A 27,220-nucleotide genomic window follows, 5' to 3' on the forward strand; every position below is an offset into this window, starting at 1 on the left:
AAATGTGCAATATTTCCAATTATTAACGCAATTGTTTAATTACGAGTTTTTTTATACAACTATTTCTCGTGATACCCTTTTATTTCTGTGTAAAATACTGTCTACTTTAGGGACGTAAGATTTTTTTGTTTGTTTAAAATCTTCGTTAGAATGACTTCTGAATTAAAACAAATTGTGCAAGTGGTTGAAACCCACACAACCGCGAAGAACTAAAATATAGATTAATTACGCAACAAAGGATATTTTCAAAGCCAATAAAACAATCTTAGAGGTATTATAATTTCTGAGAACAAATTTGTTTAAGAAACTTAAATTAAATTCGTGGATACGATACTTGAAATCAGAAAAAGCAAAATAAAATGAAACATTCAATAATTAATGTATTTTATTTTCCTTACTAATATACTTTTCATACTTTTATTTTCCTGCTGTGAGTTTTTATTAGAATGATCTTTGCAGACTTTTCTATTTAAAAATAAACGTTCTTGATGATTTACAATAATTGCAAAGGAGAACTCAAAGTATTGATATTTATTATATTAGATTAAAACAAATACACCTACATAGCTAAGCTACAGTTGCTATTATTAAAATTAATGTTAATCTAAGCCTTGTTAATGGATATATTACATTATGTCAGAATGACTAAGATTTTTTTAGATATTTTGAGCTATTACTGTAAAATTATTGAATTATTTATAAAAAAATCTATTTTTTTAATGCAATGCATAAGGAAAGTTTTTGTATAGATTTTAAGATTTGTTGGAAATAATTGATTTTTATGAAGAAAGAAAACATGATCATTAAAATTTGCCGTGCATTTTTGACTGATTTCACAGGAAAACTAAATTTGTAGAAGTAATACTTATATAATAATATAATATGAATTTCTGTAAGATTACCAGATTTTCAAAATATATCAAAGAAAGACACTAAAAATAAAAAAAGCATTGTAGCTGGGGGAGCTAAAAAATATAGGAAGCAAAAGGTCATCTAGAAATAGATTTGAAAAGAAGCAATTGCTATCTAATATAAAAAAAAGTATTTTTGATTTTTTTTTCAACGAAAAAGAAGTACAAAAAATTTGAGAAGTACAATTCACCTTGATTATGGGCATTTTCGGATGAGAAGTTTGTGTAATGTGTCTGTGTAAGTCGGCGCATGTCGCATTGTTCACTCAGTGTCCAAACGTTCGAAGTGTGCGCGGCGAAGCTTACCTCATGAGAGTTAGCAACCAAGCCAAGTAAGTTATAATACGTACATCGCTTAAATACTCACATATACAACAGTACCCATACTATAATTGCCTACACACATACATGTATGTGTGTAGGCAATTATCGTCTGATTGAAGATGGGTTTATTTTTTTTTTAATTACCGTGTAATCAAAGATTTTTTAAATCTTATCTACAATTAAAAAAAAATATCAAATACATTTTCACTATTCCACATGCAAATGCAAAATAAAGATTTTATGACGAAAATGCCGAGTGCTTGACGTAAAGACGGAAATAAGTTGATTCTAAAATAAATAATGGCCGAGTTTATGATAAAATAGAATTTCGTAATGAATTGTTCGGAATATAGCAATTTAAAAAAGATAATGTTGAGTAATTTTTAGTGTAGTAATCATAAATATTGAATAATTTTTAACGTAAATTGTTAAAAAATAGCCGTATTTTTTTAAGAAGAATGTCTTAATAAGAATAATTTAATAGACTATAAGATGTAAGATATCCTAACTTTTCAACATTACAATTATAAGTGTACTTAAGTTTTATCAAATTTGGTTGCGCAATAAAAAACCATCAATAATTATTATTTTTCGCAACTCTTATAATATTTTATCAAAGGCTTAATCTTTGATCATATATGTAAGTACATACATATATATATAAAATAAATCCCTTCTTTCTTTAAGCTTTCGCTCGCAAGATAAAACGTTTATAAATTCCTTTTTTTTATCCTTGGAAGGATGTGTATATGTAAAATAGAAGATCAGCTTAGCTTGTGCAAACAAATAGCGTAAGACTAGCTAGATACACTGAGAACATTTCTTCTGCGCCATTATCCTGAAAGCTGAATAAATGCAACGGAATAGAGGTTAATGAAGCGAAAGTAACTATTATTGAGAATTTCAAACGTGGCTTCGTTGTTAAGATTCACAGAAAAAATATACTACAGAAAAGTTATTTAAGATATATGATAAAAAAACTTATATTAGTATAAAGCTATATAAGCTTTAAATTATTGATTGAAGCAATTTTTTACCTTGAATACAGCTTAATATTTAAATACATGTATGATCGAGACCGATTTGCAGCAGTGTGAAAAACAGTAAATTATGCCATTGTATTCTTAACTGAATGAAAATAAATACAAACTATTGTAAATATTTTAATATATTTTTTATATATTGGTAGTTAAATAAATAATATTTTAATTTACGTGTTGTTTATTTTGGGTGTATATTCATAGGTTTATTTTACTTTTACAATATTACATCGAAAATTTAGTTCGATTTACGCCATTTTTAAACTCGCACAAAAACCTTCAGAACAAATTAATCATATAATTAGAAGACCTACTCAACTTCAAAACTGATCAATATCATTGAGATATAAAGCAAAAAATTACATAAAATAATAATTTGATATGAGGTATTATTTTCTAAGTAATCTAAAATGCTTTCACAACATCTGTACAGTATATGAGGTCAATCTTAGAATATTATTATGTCACTTTGCGTAGAATGAAATCCAGAAAATGTGATAAATTATATTATATCAAAGGCACGGTACATAAAACTCAGTTAGGCGAGCAGCGAGCAATGTACGTCAAGCGGTTGAGAAACTCCTCACGGAAACAATCCACCGTAGGAAATTGCGTTAGGGAAACTGGCAGGGTCAAAGTAACAGGAGTACGCCTCACTGACTGCATTTCCTGCATCCGGGTAATCCGAGTTGTGCACCTTCTCTCCTACTTCCGGTTCGTTGATAACCCGTTCTTCGCGAATAATGGCAACGTTGCGTCCCCAGAGTATCATTTTTCAATCGTCGATAGCGGTGAATTTATGGTCGATGTTTAATAAAAATGTGTAATATTGTAAAAGAATATATATCCGGCATTCCTTAGACTAAAAAGGCATGGTATATATTTTTAATAAACTGCTTAATATAATAAAAAATAAAAAAAACTTTTATACAATTAAATATATTCAGTTGCTTTTGTGAAATATCACACTTTGCTTATTAAAAAATATTTATCTAATTTTTATATTAATATGTGCTTCTCTAAAATTATATTGACTATGAGTAATGAATGTTGGATTTCAACCATATGCATAATTTGTTATAATTTAGAGGGGATTCTAACGATTATTTTGAACAAACGTGAACACACAAAAGTAAGGCCCCATACGGTATTTTTCACGGCAGTGGATAAGAAATATCGTGATTAAGCAATCGCGTTAATAAAATTATTATTTCAAGAAACGTTATTCACACATAAGTTTAGGTAAAAATACTACTCTTTCTTTGGAAAGGATGCGCGCTAAATAATAAAATTGTTTACCGATTGGTTACCGATCGCCAAAGTGGTCATCTAGACTTTCTCTTTTGAAGCATAAATACATTTTGTGGATGTGTTCAATGAACAATACGATTGTTTAAGATCAAGATAGTGATAATAATTAATAAAAAATAAACTAGAATATTTTTTATAAATTAAAATAAAACATAAAATATGAAAATGGATAGATTTCCCATATTTAAGTTGAAAATAAAGTTATTGAATATATACTATTCCTTTTTAATGTATACTTTTCCTTGGGTATGAAAAATTACGAAAATGACTGCCATGCATAAAAGTAGAAAAGAAAATGAAACTATTGAAGAATTATGGTCGGTGTCATCTTATCAGGACAAGCCAACGTATTTAAAATATTTTTTATTAGTATGCTTCAAGCTATATCGAAGAATACTTAATTGATTAACAGCATGGTTTTTGTGTACCGATAGCAATAGCAAAGAATCTGCTTAGTTTTCTAATTTTGTGACTAGACCGATTTAAAAAAAAAGTTTGTCACGGCTAAAATCACAAAACAATGAAAATGTTTGGGTTTTCTCGCATTTTAATTATTTTTTTGTATCATACATTTTAAATCGTAATCGATATGTTTAACACAAGTTATTGATTTTCCTACATTGCTAATTTGAGAATTTTAAAGATTCTAATCTCGACATATTAATGATATTAATTCCAAATATTTACTTTTTGTCGATGATCTTAAAAGTATTCCTTGAAATAAATTCTATTTGAGAAAATAGATGATAAGCTTTAATTTGATGCTTAAAATCTATAGCATGAAAATATATCATTCCATAACCTTCTAGCAAAAAACGTTGTTTAAATTTGACTATAAAATGGACAAAAATGTACTTCATCGCACATATTTGGTTGTCCTCTTTAAAAAGACTACACATTTCATCAGCATAAATAAAGCATATGCCTATGTCTCAAATATGTTTGGATTTTTTTAAAAGCTTGAGGTCACTGTGCACCTTGTACAATCCATTAGTGCGATGTACTCTTAAAAATGCATCTCTGGTCAGGTTGAAAAATATTGCAAGCCACCCACTTTTAATAGAAAATGTCCAAAAAAAATTCCTCGGATAACTGTATATGACTTTAAAAATCTGTGTTAAAAAATAATATCATATATCTCATATACAGTGACGAAATCTCTGATGTGAAAATGTAGGTAGACGTCATAAACACTGATTTTTAAAACGCCTTTGACATGGGTAGTTAGTAATGAAATCATTAGACCTCTACTCAGATTATTTTTGATTGATTTGAGTAAGATCTCAAAACATTTTTAAGAGCAAGTAAAGCTTCTCTCTACACGTAAATGACGTCTGCAAAAATCGTCCAATATCCTTGGCTTTGTTATCAGTGTTTTACTTTGACAATCTGTTATTCGTGTCCTATATGATAAAATAATTCTATATCAACTTCTATAGAATTGCAATCGATTATATTTTTTTAGACACTGTGATCGACTTTTTTTTGTGGAATAGACAAAATATAAACTATTTATTAATTTTATAGTTCAATTAGGGATTGCAATACCAGTAATACCGGTATTTGGGTAAAAGTTTACATTTTATACTACCGGTATTACAAATTAAAATACCGGTAGTACCAACATTTTTTTTTATTTTTTTAATCCATGTATTTTATTTGTTAAAAATGATATCGCAATGACTTTGAACTACAAAAATAGCAATGCCAATATTGTTTAAAATCAGAAACAAAGTAGAAATTGATGCTTATTGTAGGGAATTAATTGGCGTAGGATATCAAAGTAGAATAATTATATACAGTAATTAGGTATTTTTTATTCTATAATATTTACATAAGCGTTTATAGCTTTAATTTAATACGAGTAGAAATAAATAAATATACCAAATATAATTTTTTTTTATAAATATTATCGAGATAATATAAAATATATATTGAATGTGTAATAATTAAAATAAAAATAAATAAATAAATATGTTGTATCTTGAACAAACAGACTTATTATTTTCTACTCACACCAATTTCATAATGTTTTTTCAGATAATCGTTACTGACAAAAAATGACGAGTAATATAATAATATATTTTATCGAAATAAATTGTTCAGTGGTGCTTTGACCCCTGGTTTAAAAACTTTGACGGAAGCGTTCAATGAAACACTATATTTAGTCAAAGATGACGTTTTTCTAAACTTATTGTTCCAAAAGAAGATTTGACCCTCGCATTTTTCAAAAATATTTTTTTCGACATTATAATGAATGAATAAAAGTAAAGAAATAAATGGGACAAAAAGTTTTTTGTACACAGTCGTCTTATTGATTTTTATTGGTACTCGTAGACAACACAATATAGGTCATCGTATAAAATATTTTTATAAGTACCTCAATATAAGATAGATTGCTTAAACAATTCTTATTGTTTAAAACATAAAATATGCATAAATAGTGAGACAGTTAATTGGTTATAAATTTCAAAGTTTGACCTGCTTGTTTATTATATTTCAAAGACCGATTTATAGCTGATTTAGCGATCTATAATTTAAAGTTACAACTACTCCTCCTAATATAGAAAGTTTAGAAAAGTTTTTCGAGATGCATTTATATGAGTATATTTGGTTATTATCCCTTCTTGTACCCCAAAGTAATTTTTTTGAGCTTTGGTATACGATTCGCTGAGTTTTTGCGGAAAGTTTAATGTTCCGGAACGTCTTTGAGAGTTACGATTGCGTCCTCTTCTGATTAAATTTTCAACATTAAATTTAAGTTTTTCACAATCCCTAATGAAATCTATATTACACTTTAGAGTCATATATTGTTTTGTTAAATACATTTAAGATATTCTTTATGAACCTAATTAATTTATAGAATTTAGTGAGATTAAGAAAAATTAGGTACACCTAATGTGTAATCATCGATCGGAATTTTAATTATATATTATATTATTTTGATCTTTCAGACATGAGGTCCATATGGAATTTAAACCGTAGTCTTTCAGGTTGATAGTCAGCGACTATCCTGATGGTATGAAATTCAATCAGTTACAAAATTTATTCATTTATTAATCAAACACAGATTCAACCGCTATTTCAAAATAAATTTTAATTACTTTTACCTAATTTTAATAATACCCCACACAGAGTAGAATCTGGTGTCTGATTTATCGTTTTTCGAATTAACTTAACAATCGTCTGAGCTTCTTCCTCCAAACCTAGCTAATTTACAGTTGCTGTAATTTACCAAAACAGTGTAAATTCGTGTAACTCGTAAATATATCACAGAGCAAACAACTATAAACCAAAAGGTAAATATAACCGAACCGTTTTTCGTTCGAATGAAAAATGGTCTTGGGACAAGGAACCCAGGTCGCTTTTGAGAGATTGCGCCGCGCGAAATTAAATTAGTAAAGTTTGCCCGAGAGGGGCGGGGCGGTAGTGGTGGTGGGGGGCTGGACCAAAAACGGGGGGTCGGTCCCGAATTATTGTAATTAAGACGAAAGCTTTCCTCGTTATGTTCTCACTTTCTTTTGCGAGCGTTTCTCCTTCTATTCTCTTACGGTTAACGCTAAAATCACGGAACGGGGGTCTTTTTGACCTTATTTTTGAACGGCATGGATCATTTATAATTCAAGTACTATTATATATAAATATTATTTGGTTAAATAAATATACTTTACTCAATATTTAAAAATATTAAAAGCATAAAAAAATACTGTTATCATTGTACATGAATATGATGTAGAAGAAAAACATCCAAGGGTCAGATTAAACCCTTTTCCATGATTGTAATAATTTTTAATGTTCCACAGTTTTAGGGTTAAGCCACCCTAACCCACTCCAAAGCCCTAGCGAGTCTTAAAAGTTTTTTTTTCTTCGCCCAGAAATGAAAACAAACGCGCTAGGTAAACAAGGTATGGTTTTGAAAATTACCGGAAACTTTCACTCGGAAGGTCATTAAAATAAATTAGTACCCCGCCCCGAATTTTGCGTATTTGTCTGCGCCTCGTGTTTACGGGCAGCGTAAATTGGCCCAAAGAGCACGGCCGGGAATTTTGCCGTTTCGTAAATAAATCGAAGGATGGAAAGGTAAGGGCAATCCAATTTTTGCCAACATCATATTCGCCCCTTCAATTGCCGATATTGGACAATTTAAAGTCGCTCCTGCACTTAGGCGTACGCATTAAAGGGGACCAAATTGTTTCTACAATGCGAATTCCAGCTCGTTCCCGATGCTGAACGGTAGTTACCCTCGGATGTGAATGACTTTCGGAGTGTACGTATAGATGTTAAACATATGCGTGCTTCCATTTATTTTAGAAGTGCTTCAAAATAGTTATGTCTTACCCGAGGAAGATGGAAGATCATAAAATAACTATAAATGTTGCAATAAAACAATGCATACCGAATATAATATAAATATTAATTAGCATTAAGCACACGAGAATGAGGTAAAGAACTTAAATTATACAAAACCGTACCATGAATTTTGAGAGTTTAGTACTTTGCGTGGATAAGAAATATAGCTTATATTATATAGTTGAAACAATAAAAATGTTTGCATATTAGAGTGCTAGAAAAATATCTAAATATTTATTCCATTATAATGGACCTTTGCTGAAGCTTTAACAAATGGAAAATAAGACCATTTAGGACCAATGATGTTATTGTTAAGCTCCACTTCTCAGGTTTATCATACATAATAAATCATCCAATAAAAAGTATATGTATAAAAATAACAACATATTGATTTTAGGTGTGTGCTCCGAAGGTCATGAAAATAAGGGTTTAAATAAGGGCTTTTCTAAATCTACGTGGTTATTTTGAAAAATTATTGAGTGTTGCTTGTGTAAAGTTTAGCCAAATTTAATTATGCTTCTAATTGTTGCAACCCTCACAGTACATTGTATTACAGTGAACATCACGCTATCCACTTTTTATCCAAAACACACATACGCTTTACTCACACAACCGTATTGTAGCAGTTGACAACCAGTTACTGTGATATTACATATATTTTATTTTGTGAGAGATAGACCAAAATATTTATTTTGTAGTCGGATGTGATGCAGACGAAAATCCTTGAAATGAGCATTGCCACTTCAACAAGAACTTACGCGCATGTATGCGAGAGCGCATACATTTGTATACGTATTCACAAACTTATTGCAGTACGAATTTTTGACGTATCAGTTAACAACAAACTGTTTTTGGATTCGGAACACAATTTTTCATATAGTGGCTTTTTGAAAATTAAAATGAACTATCAATCTTCTTTTACATCATTAGAAAGTGAAAGTATTGTTGGAACAAAACCAAAGAAAACTGACTTCCTACTTTACCGTGATTTTATTTTTTAAGTGCAATTAATTATATTTTAAAATATGTATATTTTTTATGTAAATTAATATTTTCTATATGTATATAATTTGTATCACTATATAACTTTTAAATTGTTTTTAATTGCATGTTTTAAATAATATATCATACATGTAAAAGTTTAAGATCTCTTCTAAACTCTACAAACTATACCGATACGCTGCAGTTTCCCGATAATAACCGTTATTGCAGCGCAGGTAGAAACAAAAACAACACACAACCGTATTTTTGCGTTGTGACTGGGCTCTATGTGTGTAAAATTTGGATAATGTGACGTTCACTGATATAGTCAATTATCGTGTTTCGTACATTTTAAAATATTATTATTACTATCATATATTCATTTACTGTAAATCTTCCGCTACAACATGATACACAATGAATATAAACAGAATCAAACACTACAGCTAACACTAAACAAATATGATTTTATTTGAAATGTTCATAACTATAATCATAAGTAATCGTTAATGATTAAATATAAGTATAATTATATAGAATAAAAACAGATAAGATAAATATGGGATATGAACCTATTTCTTTTTAATTATAGACATCGACTTATACCATTATAGCATAACATTTATAAACCAAAAACTTGTACTATAGCATAAAAGTGCTGCTTTATTAATAAACCACTATATTCACTTGTGAGAAAAACCATTTTCCGACCGCAAAGGTACAGGATAGAAAATTTTCGATTTAGTTTTTAATTAAAAACGCTAAAATGGCTGTGAGGGATCGGTTGACTTAATAAATTTATAATTAACCGTTAGCCGGTCCCTTGGAGAAAATTTAAATTTTCAGCGGAAGGTGTTTTCACTTAAGCAAGTCGGTTATAATTTACAATTTTAACCCTTTCCGGGCGAAGAATAAAATTTAAATAGGGGTTTTCTCTCTCTATATATAAATATAATCGCAACACGGTGAAGATATTGTACTACGTACAAGATAACACTGTCTAAAACAGTTTTTAACCTGACACACGTTTTATGTTAATTAAAACACTATATACAATAGATTTTTTCGAGAAAATAACCGTGAAAGTAATTGTGAAATTAAGAAAATTTATTGAAAAAATAATGCGAATTTTTAATTAAAAAATATTATACAAACTTTTTAATTATTAAGTGTTGATTGCTTTTAAGCAACTGCATAATAAATATTTAATAAACAGCAAATATAAAAGTTTCTTGTTCAATATTTCAATCGGAATGAGAAAATTGAAGTTCTATATTATATATAAATTTATGCTGCTTTGTAGTGGTTATATAACATCTTTATATGTTTATATAAGCTAGTGCTTCCACTTCTGAAGTAATCATTTTAATCGAATTCGACTGTACACATCGATTTTGTTTATTCGCGGTTGGATTAGCACCGAAAGCCCCAAAGGCGAGGCAAGTCTACCGTTTATATTCTGCTCAGCTGGCTGGGATTATCGACGATACAATCTTTCGTTTGGAGATAGGAAGGAGAGACGCAGCCACCTGGCGGCATCCTCTGCAAATTCAACTCCATAAATAATATACACTCCCGAGTCTCACTGGAAAATCTGGAGCTCCGGTGAAACGAGAAAACTGAGAGAGGCAGAGAGATTTCCAAAACATTATGATAAATGGATGGGGATAGTCGGAAGCTTGTATATATGTACATACATATGTGTAATCTCGATAAAACATCGGGATGAAACGATATTGATAATAAATACTGTTGTATATTCAAAAGCTTATTGTCATATGATAAGGTAATTGTTTGATAATAATAAACGATAATCGATAAAAAATAGTCCTGTTATAAAACATATGCAGATGATTTAAAAAATATAAATAAAAGATTAGATTTTACTAACATAGATATTTAGACTAAGAATATATAATTTGCATAATTTTATTTTTTCTAATAATGGGTTTAATTTTCAGGTTAGTTTTCATATTAGTAGAATTTTTCTTTTAAGAATAATTCGTGGAAAATTTTTAAATGTTACACTTATCTATATCCACAATTGTAGGATGATCTTGAAGTACTAAGATATTTTAAAAAAAATATGAATAAATTTGAGGCAATAAATAAAATTAGTCAGTAATCTTATTCATAACATTATGTATTCTGTTAAAACATGAATATTTAAAATATGAAGCGTGAACATTAATTTAACTACACAGTTTACAAAAAGCCATTTCAATATAAAAATTGATAGTGCGTTCTTGCAAATAAAATACCCTAATGATTGCATTAATGCGTTTTAGAAAATAAAATAATTAAATTAATGTAGTCAAACTCAATAGTGCATTTAAACATTAATCCGGATTATGCCATTAAAAATTAGCTAACAACTTGATAAAGAATGCTGCAGACTGAATAAATATAACAGCTAATTTAATCGGTGACAACAAAAGACATTCGCTAAAAGTAAACGTTGTATTCGACAAAAATAAAATGATCGCCCAATAGAAAATGTACTTTACAAATTGTAGCAAAACATAGAAGTAAACTTGTTTTTAAAATAATGATCCTTAAAAAATAAAAATTTAAGTAATGAAACTCTCATGCAACTTTGCAAAGATTCCACGATAGTTATAAAAAACATTTTTAAAAGTCATTACAATACATTTAACTGAAACAAGCCTCTTGAAAGTTATAAATTAGCATATAACATACACCAATGTATTTACGCATTTTACAGCTAATACAAAGCGGCAACGCTTAAAGTAAACATTATATTCGACAGAAATAAAACGATCACTTATGTTTTTTTTTAAATCAAACATAATATAATAATTTTTAATAAATTGTGCCGGTAAGATTTTTGCATAGGGCTGATATTTCAGCCTTACTGGACTAAAAGGGATGCTATTATTCTACTTAAATATCCTACCCAATTTAAACTACTTAGGTTAATCCTCTATAATGAGCTTTTGCTTTCAAGCAATATGCGCATTGTCGTTTTCGTAGTTTTTAGCCATGAAGATATTGTTTTTAAAAAATAATAAAAAGATATATTTGGTACTACCGGTATTTTATTTTTTAACACTGGTAGTACCAAAGGTCAAATTTTGCCCCAATAACGCCCCGAGTAGCGCCCACACTGCCACAAATTTCATATGCCGTCCGGACGGCGGCTGCTGTCACGTACAGCTGGCATATTTGCGCGCGATCGAAAAATGTGTCAAATAATCGCAATTTTTAAATTGTCATATAATTAAAATTACGCTACTGATGTTTATAAAAGTTTGTGTGGGCACTCACCAATACAATATCAATGAAAACTTTTTGGTCGTAAATATTCAATTTACGCAAAATCTTTGTCGGCTTTTGAAAAATGGCTTAAGACATAAAAATGATACTTAAGAATACGAACACTACATGTATGACTATCCTAGAATTTGTCGCCATCGATTCTAAATAAGAATTCGTTATGGTGTAACATTTATATAAACCGATCTAGGAAAATACATAAGGATATTGGAAAAGATTTTTTTAACAAAATCAAGTACCACTAATAATTTTTTAGTTATTTAATTTTATATTAAAAAAAATATAATAACAGTATTTGTTAGAAAAATATACTATCAAAAATATAATTAATCCCTTTTGGTGCCCTAAAATATTCAAAGATGTCAGTAAGAGTCTATTGAAGTCCCCGATAAGCATGCGGTATTATAATTTGACCACGTGACCACGATGCAGCGCTCGTCATGCGTGTTGACCACAGGAAGCCTACGCGCATATTGAAATTGAACTGAGTTACTCGCTCTATCTCAGTTTCCGAAAAACCAAATCATTATCTCTCTCACTTTCGTCACTTAACATGCGAGAGAGTAAAAGGGGAAGTATCTCACCGCTCGCGCTCGAAAGAGCAGCACCGACTTCGATCCGTTTGCCGACAATGTTTGGAAGCGCTCGAAGCTGGCCAAGTCGACTGAATTATCCCCACTCGGTAACCTCCGACAACTTCCGAGAGATTTTAAAGCGGGCAGAACCAAACTCGACCGAAGTAAACCACTATATTCTCTGTCCTTGGCTTACCTTGGCCAACTTCCAGAGAGTGTTGTGCAGGCAGTTACAGTTGTGCCAAAGTTAGTAGCGAATACTTACATACAAGATTTTTTTTAAGGTTCGATCAAGTTACATTTTAATGTTTTGTATTGACAATTCTGGTAATAAATAATTTTAAAGCATGCTAATTTGCGCATGTAAGCTTGTTCTAATGTAATAAATATTCAGAGGGAAATATATTCCTTGATAATAATAACCAATTGAAAATTATGCTTCGTCATTTAATGCGTACATGTGTATTACATTTATAACATAAGCAAGTCATTTCACTCGGAATAATTAATCAATCTAATTACCTCAGCTCCATTTCATTAAATTAACCCTCAACTCTGACTGATCAAACCTCTCACTTTTCAGTATCGAGTCTCCGTGAATTCGACACAAACTTCATTCATCCATTCATCACCTTTAGCATTGATTTCCGCGCGGTTTCCGCAAACTTGTTGCTATCGCATACAACCATCGAGCTAGTTTGCCGATGCGGGTTAAGCACACAAACTATATGTACTCACCTATAAGCAAATTAACCCCTTCGGTCAAATCTTTGTCGTACAGGGTGACCAGCTTTCTGCCGTCGACCAACAATGGAGTGATGTCCAGCAGGACTCCTTCTGTGACGTCACAGTGTTCGTGTCCCTGTCTCGTCACTTGATAGACAGCGGTCATAGGCGCGTGGTGTATTCTGGAAAGATAACATAAAAATGATTGATTGATGGAAGCGGATTTAACAATATGCGTATGTATAAATAGAGTACGTTATCGTTGCATCATACTCGTTCAATTACTTGTACCCATGTCAGTGTCGTTCCGTTGTCAATATCAGACAGCAGAGTCATTCGCGTCGGAAAGGTAAAACGTGAATTATATATTGAAATGTTTGCGTCAGCGCGAGCTGAACCTTTCTAGTTGCCAAGCAAAAAATTCGCGAGCTAACAAAGAGTTACACATCGATCTACTATTCCTTAATATGCATACGTAAAAGTAACTGACATGAGAAAGAGCGAGTATATGAGTCCTACTCCTTCAAAAACACGCGACTGTGCGCTTGACGTCAATGTTAGTTACCATAGAGGAATATTTTATTTACAGATATCTATTTTTACGCGTTCGGAATATAAAACGTATGATTTTTTTATATTTTTTTTCCAGTGAAAAGTTTGGTTACAGCCGATATTCGAAAGCATCATTCAAACATATATGTATGTAGATATTGCGGTGAAAAACTGCTGCGTCAAACGGTATTGCATTCAAAACGTCTCTCGCTATCTGACGTTACTCAAAAGTTTCCCCATTTTGCAAAATATAATATAAGCATTCTCCCATTCACTATAAACATCCGATGGTCGATTGCTTTATGAAAGGAGCTCTATCTGGTTGGGTGAATCTTTTATCTCATGAGCATCCATAGCTGTTTTGTGTGGTTGAAAATATACATATGTATACATATAAATAAATAATTATTTAAAATCAGAAAACGTAATAGCCATAAGGCCTAAAAAATATAAAAATATAGAATACAACAGCGCGACCTTGCTCCACGATCAAGAGCATGGTTCGCGAAGTTTATCATCATAATACACCATCAACGTTAACTTTCACTAATATGGATCAAATTACTCTGCATTTTCCTTTACATATCATTGTATGTTTTAGAGTTATATATAATATTAGCACTGTATTATCAGCTCACAGTTGAGTCATTAATGTATAGATTTAATATTATAGGTCCTAAAATAAAACCCTGTGGAATTTCACACTACACCACCTCACATTTGCTTCGTGTACCTTTTATTACAACTAATTGTTATCTATTATTTAAATAGTTTTTTAATAAATTTAGCGTTGGTCCTACTTTTCTAGTATGTTTTAATGTATCTAATAATATGTTATGGTATAAGTTTAACCATAACTTTCATAGTTAAAAGCATGTATTTTCATACGATAATATATTTCATTAAATAGTTTTAAAGCCAATTTTCCTGTGGGTTACAACCGGGTAATCACAATAAACAACTATTAAATCAGTAATAAAATGCAAAACTGTAAATTAGTGACATAAATTTAATATTTATTAATAAAATAATCTCCTCACTTAAAATCAATAAACGTTACAAACGATTTTATTTTAATTAATCATCGCAATATTCATATAAAAGATTAGGAAAATCTAGGAAAACCTAATCTGTGATGATCGACCTAAATTATATATTAATTCTTACATGGTAAAAAGTAAAAATAAATCTAGTTTTTTTATATGTAATCATTACATTATAGCAATGGCTTATTATGCTGGTCATTTAATTGTCAAACAAATCTATACATAAATGATTTAACCCTATGTAAACTTACAGGAAAGATTCAACTGTATGGTAATGATACAGTGTTAATATATAACTCTTAAACATAAAAAGATATGCAAAGAAACATGAGTGTTAAATGAAAAATATATTATATTAAATGATAATTTTGATATTACAATCACTGTAAAAAAATGTATAACCATATAATATAAAAAAATACCAATTTAAAAATTGTATACAAATTTAAAAATATATTATTGTATTAAACTAGAATAAACATTTATTATGCATATTCATATCAATTTACAAGTAAATTTAAGCTTTAAGTTATTTAAAATGTTTATATAAATAATTAGTTAAATTTGCCTTTCAATGATTACATGAAAACATATATATGAAAAAAAAAATTTTCCTATAACTATTTTTTCAAAATATTACCTAATAAAAAAGTAACCAAAAAAGGCTAATGAAAAAATCGATTATAAATACTAAATTTAAATTTAGAAAACAGCTACATAATTATGAAATTAGTTCAAGCATTTTCTCCAAAATTTGACACAAATTCTTTAAAATAAATTGCATTTATAAGCTTTTAAGATTAACTAAAATCAACTAGAAATAATTTTAAGGAAATTATAAAATATTTTTTCATTAAATTGATGCAACTTTTATAAAAAAAATGAAGTCAATATTTCATTTAAAGTCAATATTTCATTTAAAATGGAATAATAAATATTTTAAGTGTACTTATTATATTTTTCTAAATGTATATGTATTATATATATCATTTTAATGTATCAATTTATAACCGCAGAATGAGTTATTTATTACTCGTGCGAAATTACGTAAAAATAAATAATAATCTAAATCTTGATTTGACGTATTTATGGCATTTTACACAAAATAATATACATTTTTTTACTACTAATAATGTGCTGGAAAGATTTTGTAAAATTAGTATTTAATGAAAGTAATTAAAGAAACGCACATATTAAATGATCTAGCTCCTCTAAGCTATAGTTTCTAGCAAGCTCGTTGAGAAGCTGGATGGCTCGTGTAAGAGAGCGTTCTCGAGCGCTAACATATTGGCCATAACCCAAGCATTAGGGACACAATCGCGATTCTTTAGAGCACTACAGTCTAAGCCTTTAATAGATGATCTAAATAAAGTGCCTTATTCAATACCTGTTACGTCGAGAATACAATGAATTATACCCAACGCTTCTAGCAAAAAATCATCATAATAAAAATACAGAAAAGTATCATAATTCACAACGCTTTTTATTGTATGCCATTTTTTTAGGAATTTATGATAAAAATTTAAAACAATAATTTCATATTTCTCAAGAAATTTGATGCTGTTGTGAAAAATATCATAAAACATGTTTCTGTTTAAAAAAAATATTTTTAAATGACTTACAACTACTGCGACTTTAGAGACAAATAGTGGTTTCAATCCACTAAATTAACAATTGCATTCAGAGCAGGTAGTAAAAAAAGGGATGGAGTTTTACGATAAACTTTCGGAAAACATTGTTTGACAATAAAAGTTTTATGGTCGACTCTATAAATTACAATTAGCAAACATTTCGTGTTGATTTTCTTGAACATTTGCCGGTCGAACTGTTATTATGAGACTTTTCAATTTTATTAATTGTTAATTAAATACAATAGTGACACAACTCAAAAAGCTTAGTGTTTATAAACATAAATAATGTAAAGCTTTAACGAAAGCACGTTAGCAATGGACGGGTTTATTCATCCAGATAGTTTCCTCTCCTCATTAATATCAGAAAATACAGTTCCCACGGGAGAGCGATATTCGTGGATCTATTTTATGGAAGCTGGCTTCACCTTATGGAGCGTTCCTGTTCTATCTTTGAAATGTGGCGAGTTTTAATACAAAATTATGGCCAAAGTTAATGTGTTGTAAACCTCATCATTATTTACGTCTTGGCAAAAAGCCAGTTGCGATTAAAAGTCGTGCTAGGTTTTATCGGTTAGACTGTTAGGGTAATATTTATGAATTAAATATATTACTATAGCATAAAAGATGTAATAGACAAAAAGTAGACGATAAAGATATCTTGCTTTTTGGTAAAGAGAGAATCTTTTCAATCGTTATAATAAATATACAGTAATAGAATCACAAGTATATAAAATTATTTGTTTGTTTAGTATCGTTTCTTTTTATAGAATTGCTTTAATGGTTATTACTATACGAGCTAAAATAAATATTTGTTTAATTTTACTAATATTTGAAATCGAGTTAATTAAAACAAACAATACAATAACTTCTTGCAATATGTTTTTTTATTCTCGCGTCGTGTTAAATTATTAAATAAATTCGTGTGGATTTATTGTGGTAAATATAATTTAATAAATCTTTTTTATTTAATAATATATTCAAAACAAATACAACATAAAATTAAGTATAAGATGCTTGCTTATAGCTATAAGAATTTAAAAAATATAATAAAACAAACAGTAAAAAATAATATATATATATGGAAAATTTAAGAAAAGATTATAAAACCTTTATTATTATTTTATTTTATTTTATTAATTTATTTAGCTTAATAGGTAATCTTTACATCTAACAAATTTAGTAAACATATATAAAAATATATAAAAAATACATAACAGAAAGAAAAAATGAAAATATACAATAATAAAGTCTTAATATTATAATTTATTTCTATATGTACGAAGGTGTTTTTTTATTCCATTTATGAAACCCGTTATATTTTTGCTGTTTCGGATTTCTCTTGGAAGACTATTATATAAATCAAAACCTCCGTACATAATTCCCCTAGCCGTACTCGTTTTCTTATACTTAATTTTCTTTAAATTTTCTCTATTTCTAGTATTATATTTATGTACATCTGTATTTCTTATTAAATACTTATTAAAATATTTTGGTAATATATAATAATATTGTTTTTTATTATTTTACAAAGTAAAATAATAAAAAACAATATTATTTATATTATTAAGCTCAAATACTTAACTAGAAATCTAAAGCTATTAAAATTAATTATGTCTCTAATGGCATCTAATGTTTATAGTTAAATTAAATTTTAATTTCACAATAGTATTCGGAATAAAAAAAGGAATGTTCTGTATTGTTACTATGTCAGTGTAAAGGGTTCAACCATATGCATCATTTACGATAAAATAATTTAAACAGCCATTTAAAATATTGTGAAAAATAAATAACCAACTCGCCAAACAAATGGGTTAACGATATAAAATAATTATGTAATAATAAAATATTTCAGCACCAGAAAAACTACAGTTTTGTGCGTAAGTATAGAGCAATCGACAATGCGTCTAGCCTGGATAAAAACCGTCATTGTCATTTCAAAGCGTAACCATATTTCATTGGTTAAAAAATCAAGCGATGAAATTGGCAAACTATATATATGATTCGACAGAGCTGTCTCGAATCAATAATATAAAAGAGACGAAATACAATCAAACGAATTACGATGCGACAATCAGATGCGTTTCTAGATAGTGAACAGTAAACCAGATATTCCTGAATGTATTTTGGCCGGAAAGTCACACTCCTTTGGTCTCAAAACCAGAAATAAATATAAAAAAACATGTGATATACAATTTTTTTGTCGTTTTATTTTGAATGACTTTCAGTTTCAAAAAAATTGAATTACTGGTGTTACTCCACACCAAGCAACCGTATGTTTAAACCTGTTTAAATAACTGGTAATATAATTATATTATTATTATTGAGTGTTTTTTGTTAAATATTGGTTTTAGGTCCAGAACAGCAGCAAGCTCTTTGAACCTGAGTTCCGCGATATATTTAGTCAATTTAAGCTTGAAGATTAGATACCTAGGTAGTTGAGGCTCGCTCGCAATTTAAAGCAGCAGAGGTAAAAACAAAGGTTGTCTGCATGTTGTTAGAATTATTGATTTAGATTTATTTTCATTTTACAATTAATAAAATAATTAGTGAGGTTTGATTGTGTTTGATGTGATGTAAGATTTTTAGATCTAGTTATGACAGATAGTCATCGACAGTATTTGTCAGTATTTTTCACTTTAAGAATGTCATGAATGCTTTAGTATTTATATATACGTTGGAAAATAATATGTCACAAGAGTATTTTATTATATATTTAATAAAAAATAAAGATGCACATAGATTTAATACTAGAAATATACATAATTTAAGAATAGTTAGGTATAAGAAAACGAGTACAGCCAAGGGAATTATGTAAGGAGTTGTGAATTTGTATATTAATATTCCTAGGACAATCCGCAAAAAAATGTAGCGTGTTTCTTAAATGGAAACACCTTTGTGCATTAAGAAATAAATTATGTTAATATTATGTATTAAATGTATGTCTAGCTAAACACTTTTAGTGTAAAAATAAGATATATTCGCTAAATAAATATTGTATATAAAGAATGAAGAGCAATGGCCCAAACTACTCTGTGGGACTCTACTAGAATTTTACGCGGTATCGAGAGCTCATTATTTAGCGAAACAACATAGCTATGATCTTTCAGTTATCAGCATATTTTATGCATAATAGCTTTATATTTAGATAATGTATGCATTATTAGTACTGTACATTTTTTATTTATCAGCTCAAATGTGTATTTAGCGAGATAATTTATTGAGTCGGCAAATGCATTTTGCAAAAACTAAATTGTTTGTTTATAATTTCATTGCAAATATATTAATTTTTAATTTAAAGAGTTGTTTTCCAGATATTGAAAAAACACCCTAATGATAAGCACACGCTAAATATTTAAAGTGAGTAGCAAAAGTTAGTAAAAGTAACTTTTTTTTAACAAGATAAGGGATTTTTTTACACAAATATTTTTTTTAGTGAGTTGCCAACGATAGTTGCAAGATCATCCATCACTTATTTGTCAATTTAAAAATCATACGTATGACTTTTTTTATGCCTTTTCAAGTTATGTAATTTTATATCAATGTATATGACGTCAAAAAAGCACTAGCTAGAATCTAATGTTATTTTCGTTTTTTAACTGTGAAATATTTTTTTAAATATTTTATTATATTTCATAGTTAATTGTTAGCTAGATTTAATTTTTTTGACTTTACGCGATTACCTTTGCCTTTTACTTAAAAATCCTACATATTTGAAAAAACCTCAAAATATTAATTTCACGTTAAATATCCTTTAAAAGCTTGAAACTCAGAGTAGTAAAAGACTTAAATTTATTGAAACCGTCACTATATGTTCCATTACTATCGTTTGCTATGTTTTGTTTTATTTAAAATAAATTACCGATTCAACTAGCGTCCTTCGAATACGTTCAAAAGTTTAAAACGAACTGTTAAAAATACGTAGTACGCTTATTTCGATACAGAGTCGTTCCGACTTGCTAGTTTCGCATTGCCATTGTTCGGTTTCATTTTTTTGTTCGACTATTTTTCTTTTTGCATAGTACGTACGTGAACGGCACGATAAGCGTTTGTTCAACTTTGTCCCATTGTTCCCGGTTTTTATTCAGGACGTCTCGCGAGGACCGCGGAAAGTTTACAAAAACCGAAAAGTCAATGGGTCGGCGAATATTAAAAACGTCAACGTTGTCGACTTTCGCCACTGAATAGCATGCCAATTCTGTGAAAAAAATATGTAGAAACCCTATAGGATCTAAATGCTTTATTTTTGTAGCCATAGCAGTGGTAAAGAATATTCATTGAGAACAGTAATATGTCAATTACGAGATCCTACGGTAATACATACTGATTTCAAAAAAGCCTTCGACTTTTTATCTTGTATTATATTATTAGTAATAAATTTAGACCTTGGATGCTCAGATGATCTAACGCTATTTAAGCGTTCAATTAGTAACCCATTGTAAAATAATATTTTAAAAATAATATTTTACTCTCGAGGGTCCAACCTGAACATCTGCTCCTTGCATCATTTATTAATGACATAAATACTGTGTATGCAGATAATTTAAAATTGTTTAGATACATTCGATCTACTGCGGATTTATATTTTGTACAGTGATTTAGATCAAAGATGGGTTTCCGTTAGCCGTTTACCCTTTAGTGTCAGAAAGTGTCATATTATGCCATTTTCTCGATCTCATTTGCTATAAGATTATTTTTACGATCTTTGCGGGAACGTTTTGTCCAGAAAAATTTCCACTAAAAAGCTCAGAATCACTTTTGAGACGAGGTGGAGCTTTTCTCTACACGTGAACGACGTCTGCAACAAATTTTCTAAGATGCTCAGGTTTGTTATGAAGAAAGCGTTTCACTTTTCTGATCCGTCAGACATTCGTGTCTTCAATGACACTTTAGTTCAGTATCATAAACTTTAATATGGATTTTTTGAGTGACCATAAACAGTTCTTAAGATACTTATATTAGGTTATAATCCGTTCCTGTATCCTTGCAGATTTATTTTAATATTTTAAGAGAGTTGCAATATGATTCATTAACCATTTGCTTATAACAATCTTAACAATTCACAAACGATTCTAATTTTTGGTTCCAAAAAGTCTAATAGAATCATGATCGCTTCTTCTGTCAATGGCAGTTAAAGCTAAGACACCCGCACTGACTATCTCACTAAATATTACCATCCAGTTCCTTAATAAATTTAGATTGCACATTATTTTATAAATTTGAAGTAGTATTTAAAACTTTTTGTTAATATTTCTACATTGTAATTATCTAGAATGCAATCTAAACTTCAATGATTTAGCTTTCGCGCTTATCGAAAGTCGACCCCTTACCTCGCCGGTTTTTGGCGAGTTTTTCAAGGTGGTTTTTATTACTTTGCCGCCTGCTTTACAAATGGATCGCGATTTACGTAAGCGATTTCCTAAAATGTCTTTTGGCCTTTTCACCGTCGGCTTTCGCAGCGACAAATTTGTCAATTTCGCTAACGGCGCCGAAAGGGTGAAACTTCTGTTCTGTGTCATACACACTCACCGACGCCAATGATTGATTTACATCGTTACGAAATCTCTCTTTTTCCCTCTATCGCTTTCTCTCTCACTTGTTTCCAATGCGCTGAAATATACTACTAAATTTAAAGTTACAAATAATACCTTAATCGAATTCATTTCTCTTGAACTGAGTGGATACTTTTTCTCCTTCCTCACCTCGAGAAAATTTTAAATTAATCAAGTAGAACTTTAACATGCTATATTTTACACAAAACTTATTGCCCATAACGTAGTTATTGCGACCAATGAACCTTATTTTAATAGTGGTTCTCAGATTACTAAGCAAAATATATTTTTTTGCATATAAAATGATATCTATACACACTTTGCATGATTAATATGAATTTTTATGGAACATCTGTATATAAAAAAATACAATAATAGTACATGAAAACAATGTTTATCCTGCACCTATCTACTAGTTAACTTATTCTAAATATATTAACCTCAAAGAAGAATGAATTGTTTGTAAGTATTTTACATCGAGATTGACTGTGATTTAGCTATTAATCAAATGTTATAAAAATATTTTGTTCTGAAACTTTTTCAGGCAATATTAAAATATAAGTAAGATCAAAATTTTTGTATTTTTATTATCACTGTATAATTAATTTTATATTATAAAATAAGTACCATACGTCTATATCTTTTATCGAGAAAAGTTCATGCTTTAGAATTTATTGAGTATTTTTGATAGAACTTACGTATTTTACAAATATGTCGTATGGATTTTTACCATAAAAATAGTATTAAATTGACAGTAACAAGCAGTTTTAAACCTTTTTTTTTTAAACCGGTTCTCAATAATTAGAAAGATTTGATTTTTTTTAAATACTTAAATAAGCATAATTATTTTTTTTAGAGATTCAGCGTTTTGCAACCAAATAAATTATACACAAATTAATACAGGATTTTAAAGTAAAATATCAAAAAAGTTTACACTGCGCGGCAACCCATAATCTAAAAAAATATTCAAATAAAATTACATTACTAGTAGAAACACTTCAACACGCAAACAAAAATACCTTGACATTTTTTAAGTACATCAGAAACTACTAAAATATTTGGATAAATATAAAATGGCAGTTTGATTTATGCAAAAATTTCATTAGTCTAAATTAAATTCGTAATCCAAAGTAAAAGTTATTATATAAGTTGGCAATTATAATTTACAACTTTATTTAGAGTTAAAGAAATATAGACCAATCAATGATTATAAAATAAAATTAACTCTACTTTATTTATTTTTACTATTCAGTGCATAATAACATCATTTAATGCATGATCTTCACATGCTCTGAAGTTTCTGTCAAGTAATTGGTCGATTGCCGTGAGAAAGGAACTAGTATGTGTAAGTACACAAGGTGGAATTACTTTTTTGTACTCGGGGTACAATTGTCAAGATTATTATCTTATCTCCTCTTTCACTGTTGTTAAATGTAAATATGTTTTAATAATAATAGTCCTAGCTTCCTTTTACGTGTTTTTTTAATCACATCCAAATTTTCAACTGTTAAATTTTAAGCCTAGTTATAAGTAATATTGCATCTATTTTTTCACTGTCTCTTGAGAAAAATAATAAAAATTAGAGCAGTAAATGATTTAAATAAAAATCTAAAACACTACACGAAAATATTAATTCATATGTATCAATTAATGTAAACAAAATCAAGAATATACTAGGACAGAGGTCGCCAACCAGTGGTCCGCGGACCACTGATGGTACGTGGAGTAATTTTAATTTACTTGAAATCTGTTTTTTAAAATGTTTCATTATATTCTAATAAACTGTTTTTAATTTTCGCCGAATTAAATTCATATTAACGATGCGATTATAAATAAAGTTGCCAAATCTCACGCTTGTTCAAAATATTTAACGGCCGTTCCACACTTGCTTGGATAACAAGTTGCAGCCTGTTTAAGCTCTAGCGCATTGGTCATAAAAGCTAATCGTAATTGGGTGTGGCGGCAATAAGTGGGCGAGCACTAAGTCTGCCTCATGATGAAACAAGTACCATTTTGTATTTAAAATGTGACTTTTATAAAAAATAAAAGTGGTCCTAGGAATTTAAATTTTAAGCTTAGTGGTCCGTGAGGTCTGAAAGGTTTACGACCGCTGTACTATTGTAGAACACTTTACACGGAATATTTGAGAGAGCTTATATAATTAAATGTATATTGAGGAACAATCACTATTTATATATAAAACTGAAAGAATATGTTTTATTAAATTTAATTAAATATACTTTTTAAATAAATAAAAAAATCCATCATCAGCATATATTCCAAATGCTTCTATCCCTGATTTTTTTGTAGCCCTAATAGTTTAAGACTATTAATATCAAGTATACCGAAATATTAAAACTTAAAATTAATTTTAAATTCTTTTCGGCTTTTTTATAAAGTATAGAAAATAAATCAATTCTTACAACAATACCATTTATTTTTAGTTAGCTTCTCTCCGGTACTTATAATAGGATTGTGGGTTGAAGGCGTAGAAGATATAACATCATTTATTATTATATACTTCCTTTGAAGTGGAGGATGTTATATTATATCCATATTTTTTCAATATTCTACACGCATTTCCACACGCGTTTCCCTCACGCTATCGAATTTCCGCGACGCGTATCGAATTTCCCTGAAAATGTTTCACCCCCTCATAGCAGCTCTGTGTTGTGCGGGTTCATCTGTTGTCACGGCACATAATGTCTGATTGATTCCAGTGTCACTCAAAATATTATGTACGGAATAATTCATATAGACGCTCTCGTGTTTCGCCATTACGCGATGCCAATCAAAAAGCAAACCCTACAACCCCCAAACAAATAAACGGACCGAATTGCCAAAAAGCAGAACGCCGTTATCAATCGAATTTCCAGGGCATTCGGGGAAATATAATTTCGGAATTCGGATTCGGTGGGAAAATATTTACGGTGGTTTCGAAATGTGAATTTAGTGGGAAAATGTTACATTTAAATGTATATGACTAGTATATGTGATGAAAATAAATTGAAAAGGTTTGTTCGTCATGAATTTAATATCCTTTAACATTTTTTCAAGTTAACAACTACTGTAAAAATCATATTTTTTGATATACTATATATATCATTACTATGTACTAAGTTTTTAAATTGAAAATAAAATGTTTGTTCAAAAAAAATTTTAATTTGGATTGCCTGCTTAATAAAATCTTCCCAATTAACATTTTACTAAAATAACATATTTTAAACAATCTTCAAATAGCGGTAAAATGTATTAACTAAGATCTATTGAAATCTAAACTTAATAAAAATATTTAAGCTATTTATATCTATTGATAGTCCTGTATAGATTAGAGTCATAAGGACTTGTACTAAAAATCTAAAGATATGCTTATTTCTTAGATATAAATGAGAAGCAGTGTAAGATACACAATTTTGGATCTGGTTATCTGATTTAAATGACAAGAGAAGCATTTAATTACTGGGAATGTAAAAGAAAAAGAAGATGAACTTACAAACCTGTTTATAAATATTTTAGATATATAAATACTTTAAAAATATACGGTAGAATGTCGAAAGAGTGTTAATTAAAAAGCAGACTGAAATAATTGTTCAAAATTATATTTTAAAGAACATCATTATATGTTTACCATAGGACAATAGCTCAATAATCCTTTGATTAAATTATCTAATAAAATTTTACATGTGCATATTAAGTTGTTATTAATCAACGTATAAAACATAAAATATATAATATACTAAATAAAGTGCGTTTGCTCAAAGTTTATTAGCAATAAAGAGTTATGCTTTAGCTAGATATACTAACTTAAGTTATGGCAATCGCGATTTATGGATCGTTAAAATTTATTAATAAGCAATAGTGAGGCAAAATTGATTAAATTTCCTTTATTAAGGTAATGTAATTTATATAATTGACACTTGAAAGACCATCAAATTGCGCTCGTGAATAAATATTTCTCAATGTTACGTCACCTATCATCAGATTGTATAAGAATTACTTGGGAATGAATTGCAACATATTGTTTTTCTGTTTGCATGCTATACTTTATCAATTAATAAATTTGTTTGCTCACTACTATTTAAAACAAACGTACTATTATATTATTATATTATTTCAGAGGCAATAAATTAATTATAAAAAGATACCTGTTCAAATAGGATTGTATTTTATAATATAAAAAAGTTGTATTATACTAATCGTATAACTCTATTTCAAGTAAATTACATATAAAAAAATATTTTTTATATATATTTGTGAGCTTTAATACACACAGTATTATTTTATAATTGGAAAAAGCGCTTTCAAGCTCAATACCACATTTATTTAAAAAAAATAAGTAAGCATTGTACTTTAATAAAAAATCCTTTTTTAATACGATATTCCTATAGTAAAATTCGTAGAATTAGTGAAATTATATTGTTTGAGGTTCAGACTCGATACAAAAGCTTTACTAAATGATGTTGAAAACAATATCTATACATTTTATAATACATATAATTTTAAATAAGCATGTTTATTTTTATATCATTAATCTAAATGAATAAACCATTTAAACCCAATTGATTTAAATTTAATTGCGAATAAAATAATCAAAATATTTTTTTATCAATTAATTTCTATATATATTAACTACTGAAAACTATAGTTTTCACTAATCGTTTCTAAGCTTTCAAAATATAAGTTTTTTGCTGTTTATGCTTATAAAATGTTGCATTAAATTAAATCAAAACTCAGATTATTTACTACATAATGAAAAATATATAGATATTATTAAAATAAATACAAAAAAAATCTTATAGCGATAGATATTACAAGCATTTGAATTTAAAAACGCAGTGAAATATTCAAAGAAAACTTAGCATTACAAATAAGACCATGTTATTTACTTCCTTTGAATTAATTCATAAATAAAAAGAGAAAAATCATT

General features: G+C 28.8%; 1 protein-coding gene across 1 annotated transcript in view; it reads right to left on the reverse strand.

Moving 5' to 3' along the window:
• The window catches only part of wry (delta and Notch-like EGF repeat containing weary), a 236,044-nt gene that overhangs the window by 90,902 nt on the left and 117,922 nt on the right, over positions 1-27,220 (reverse strand). The window contains exon 4 of the mRNA XM_088200754.1: positions 13,528-13,697. Coding sequence (XP_088056880.1) covers positions 13,528-13,697 — 170 coding nt within the window. The remainder of the gene's footprint in view (positions 1-13,527; positions 13,698-27,220) is intronic.

This window comes from Plectrocnemia conspersa, unplaced genomic scaffold (genome assembly GCF_051122295.1).
Source record: "Plectrocnemia conspersa isolate PC_06_02 unplaced genomic scaffold, ASM5112229v1 ptg000012l, whole genome shotgun sequence".
NCBI lineage: Eukaryota > Metazoa > Arthropoda > Insecta > Trichoptera > Polycentropodidae > Plectrocnemia > Plectrocnemia conspersa.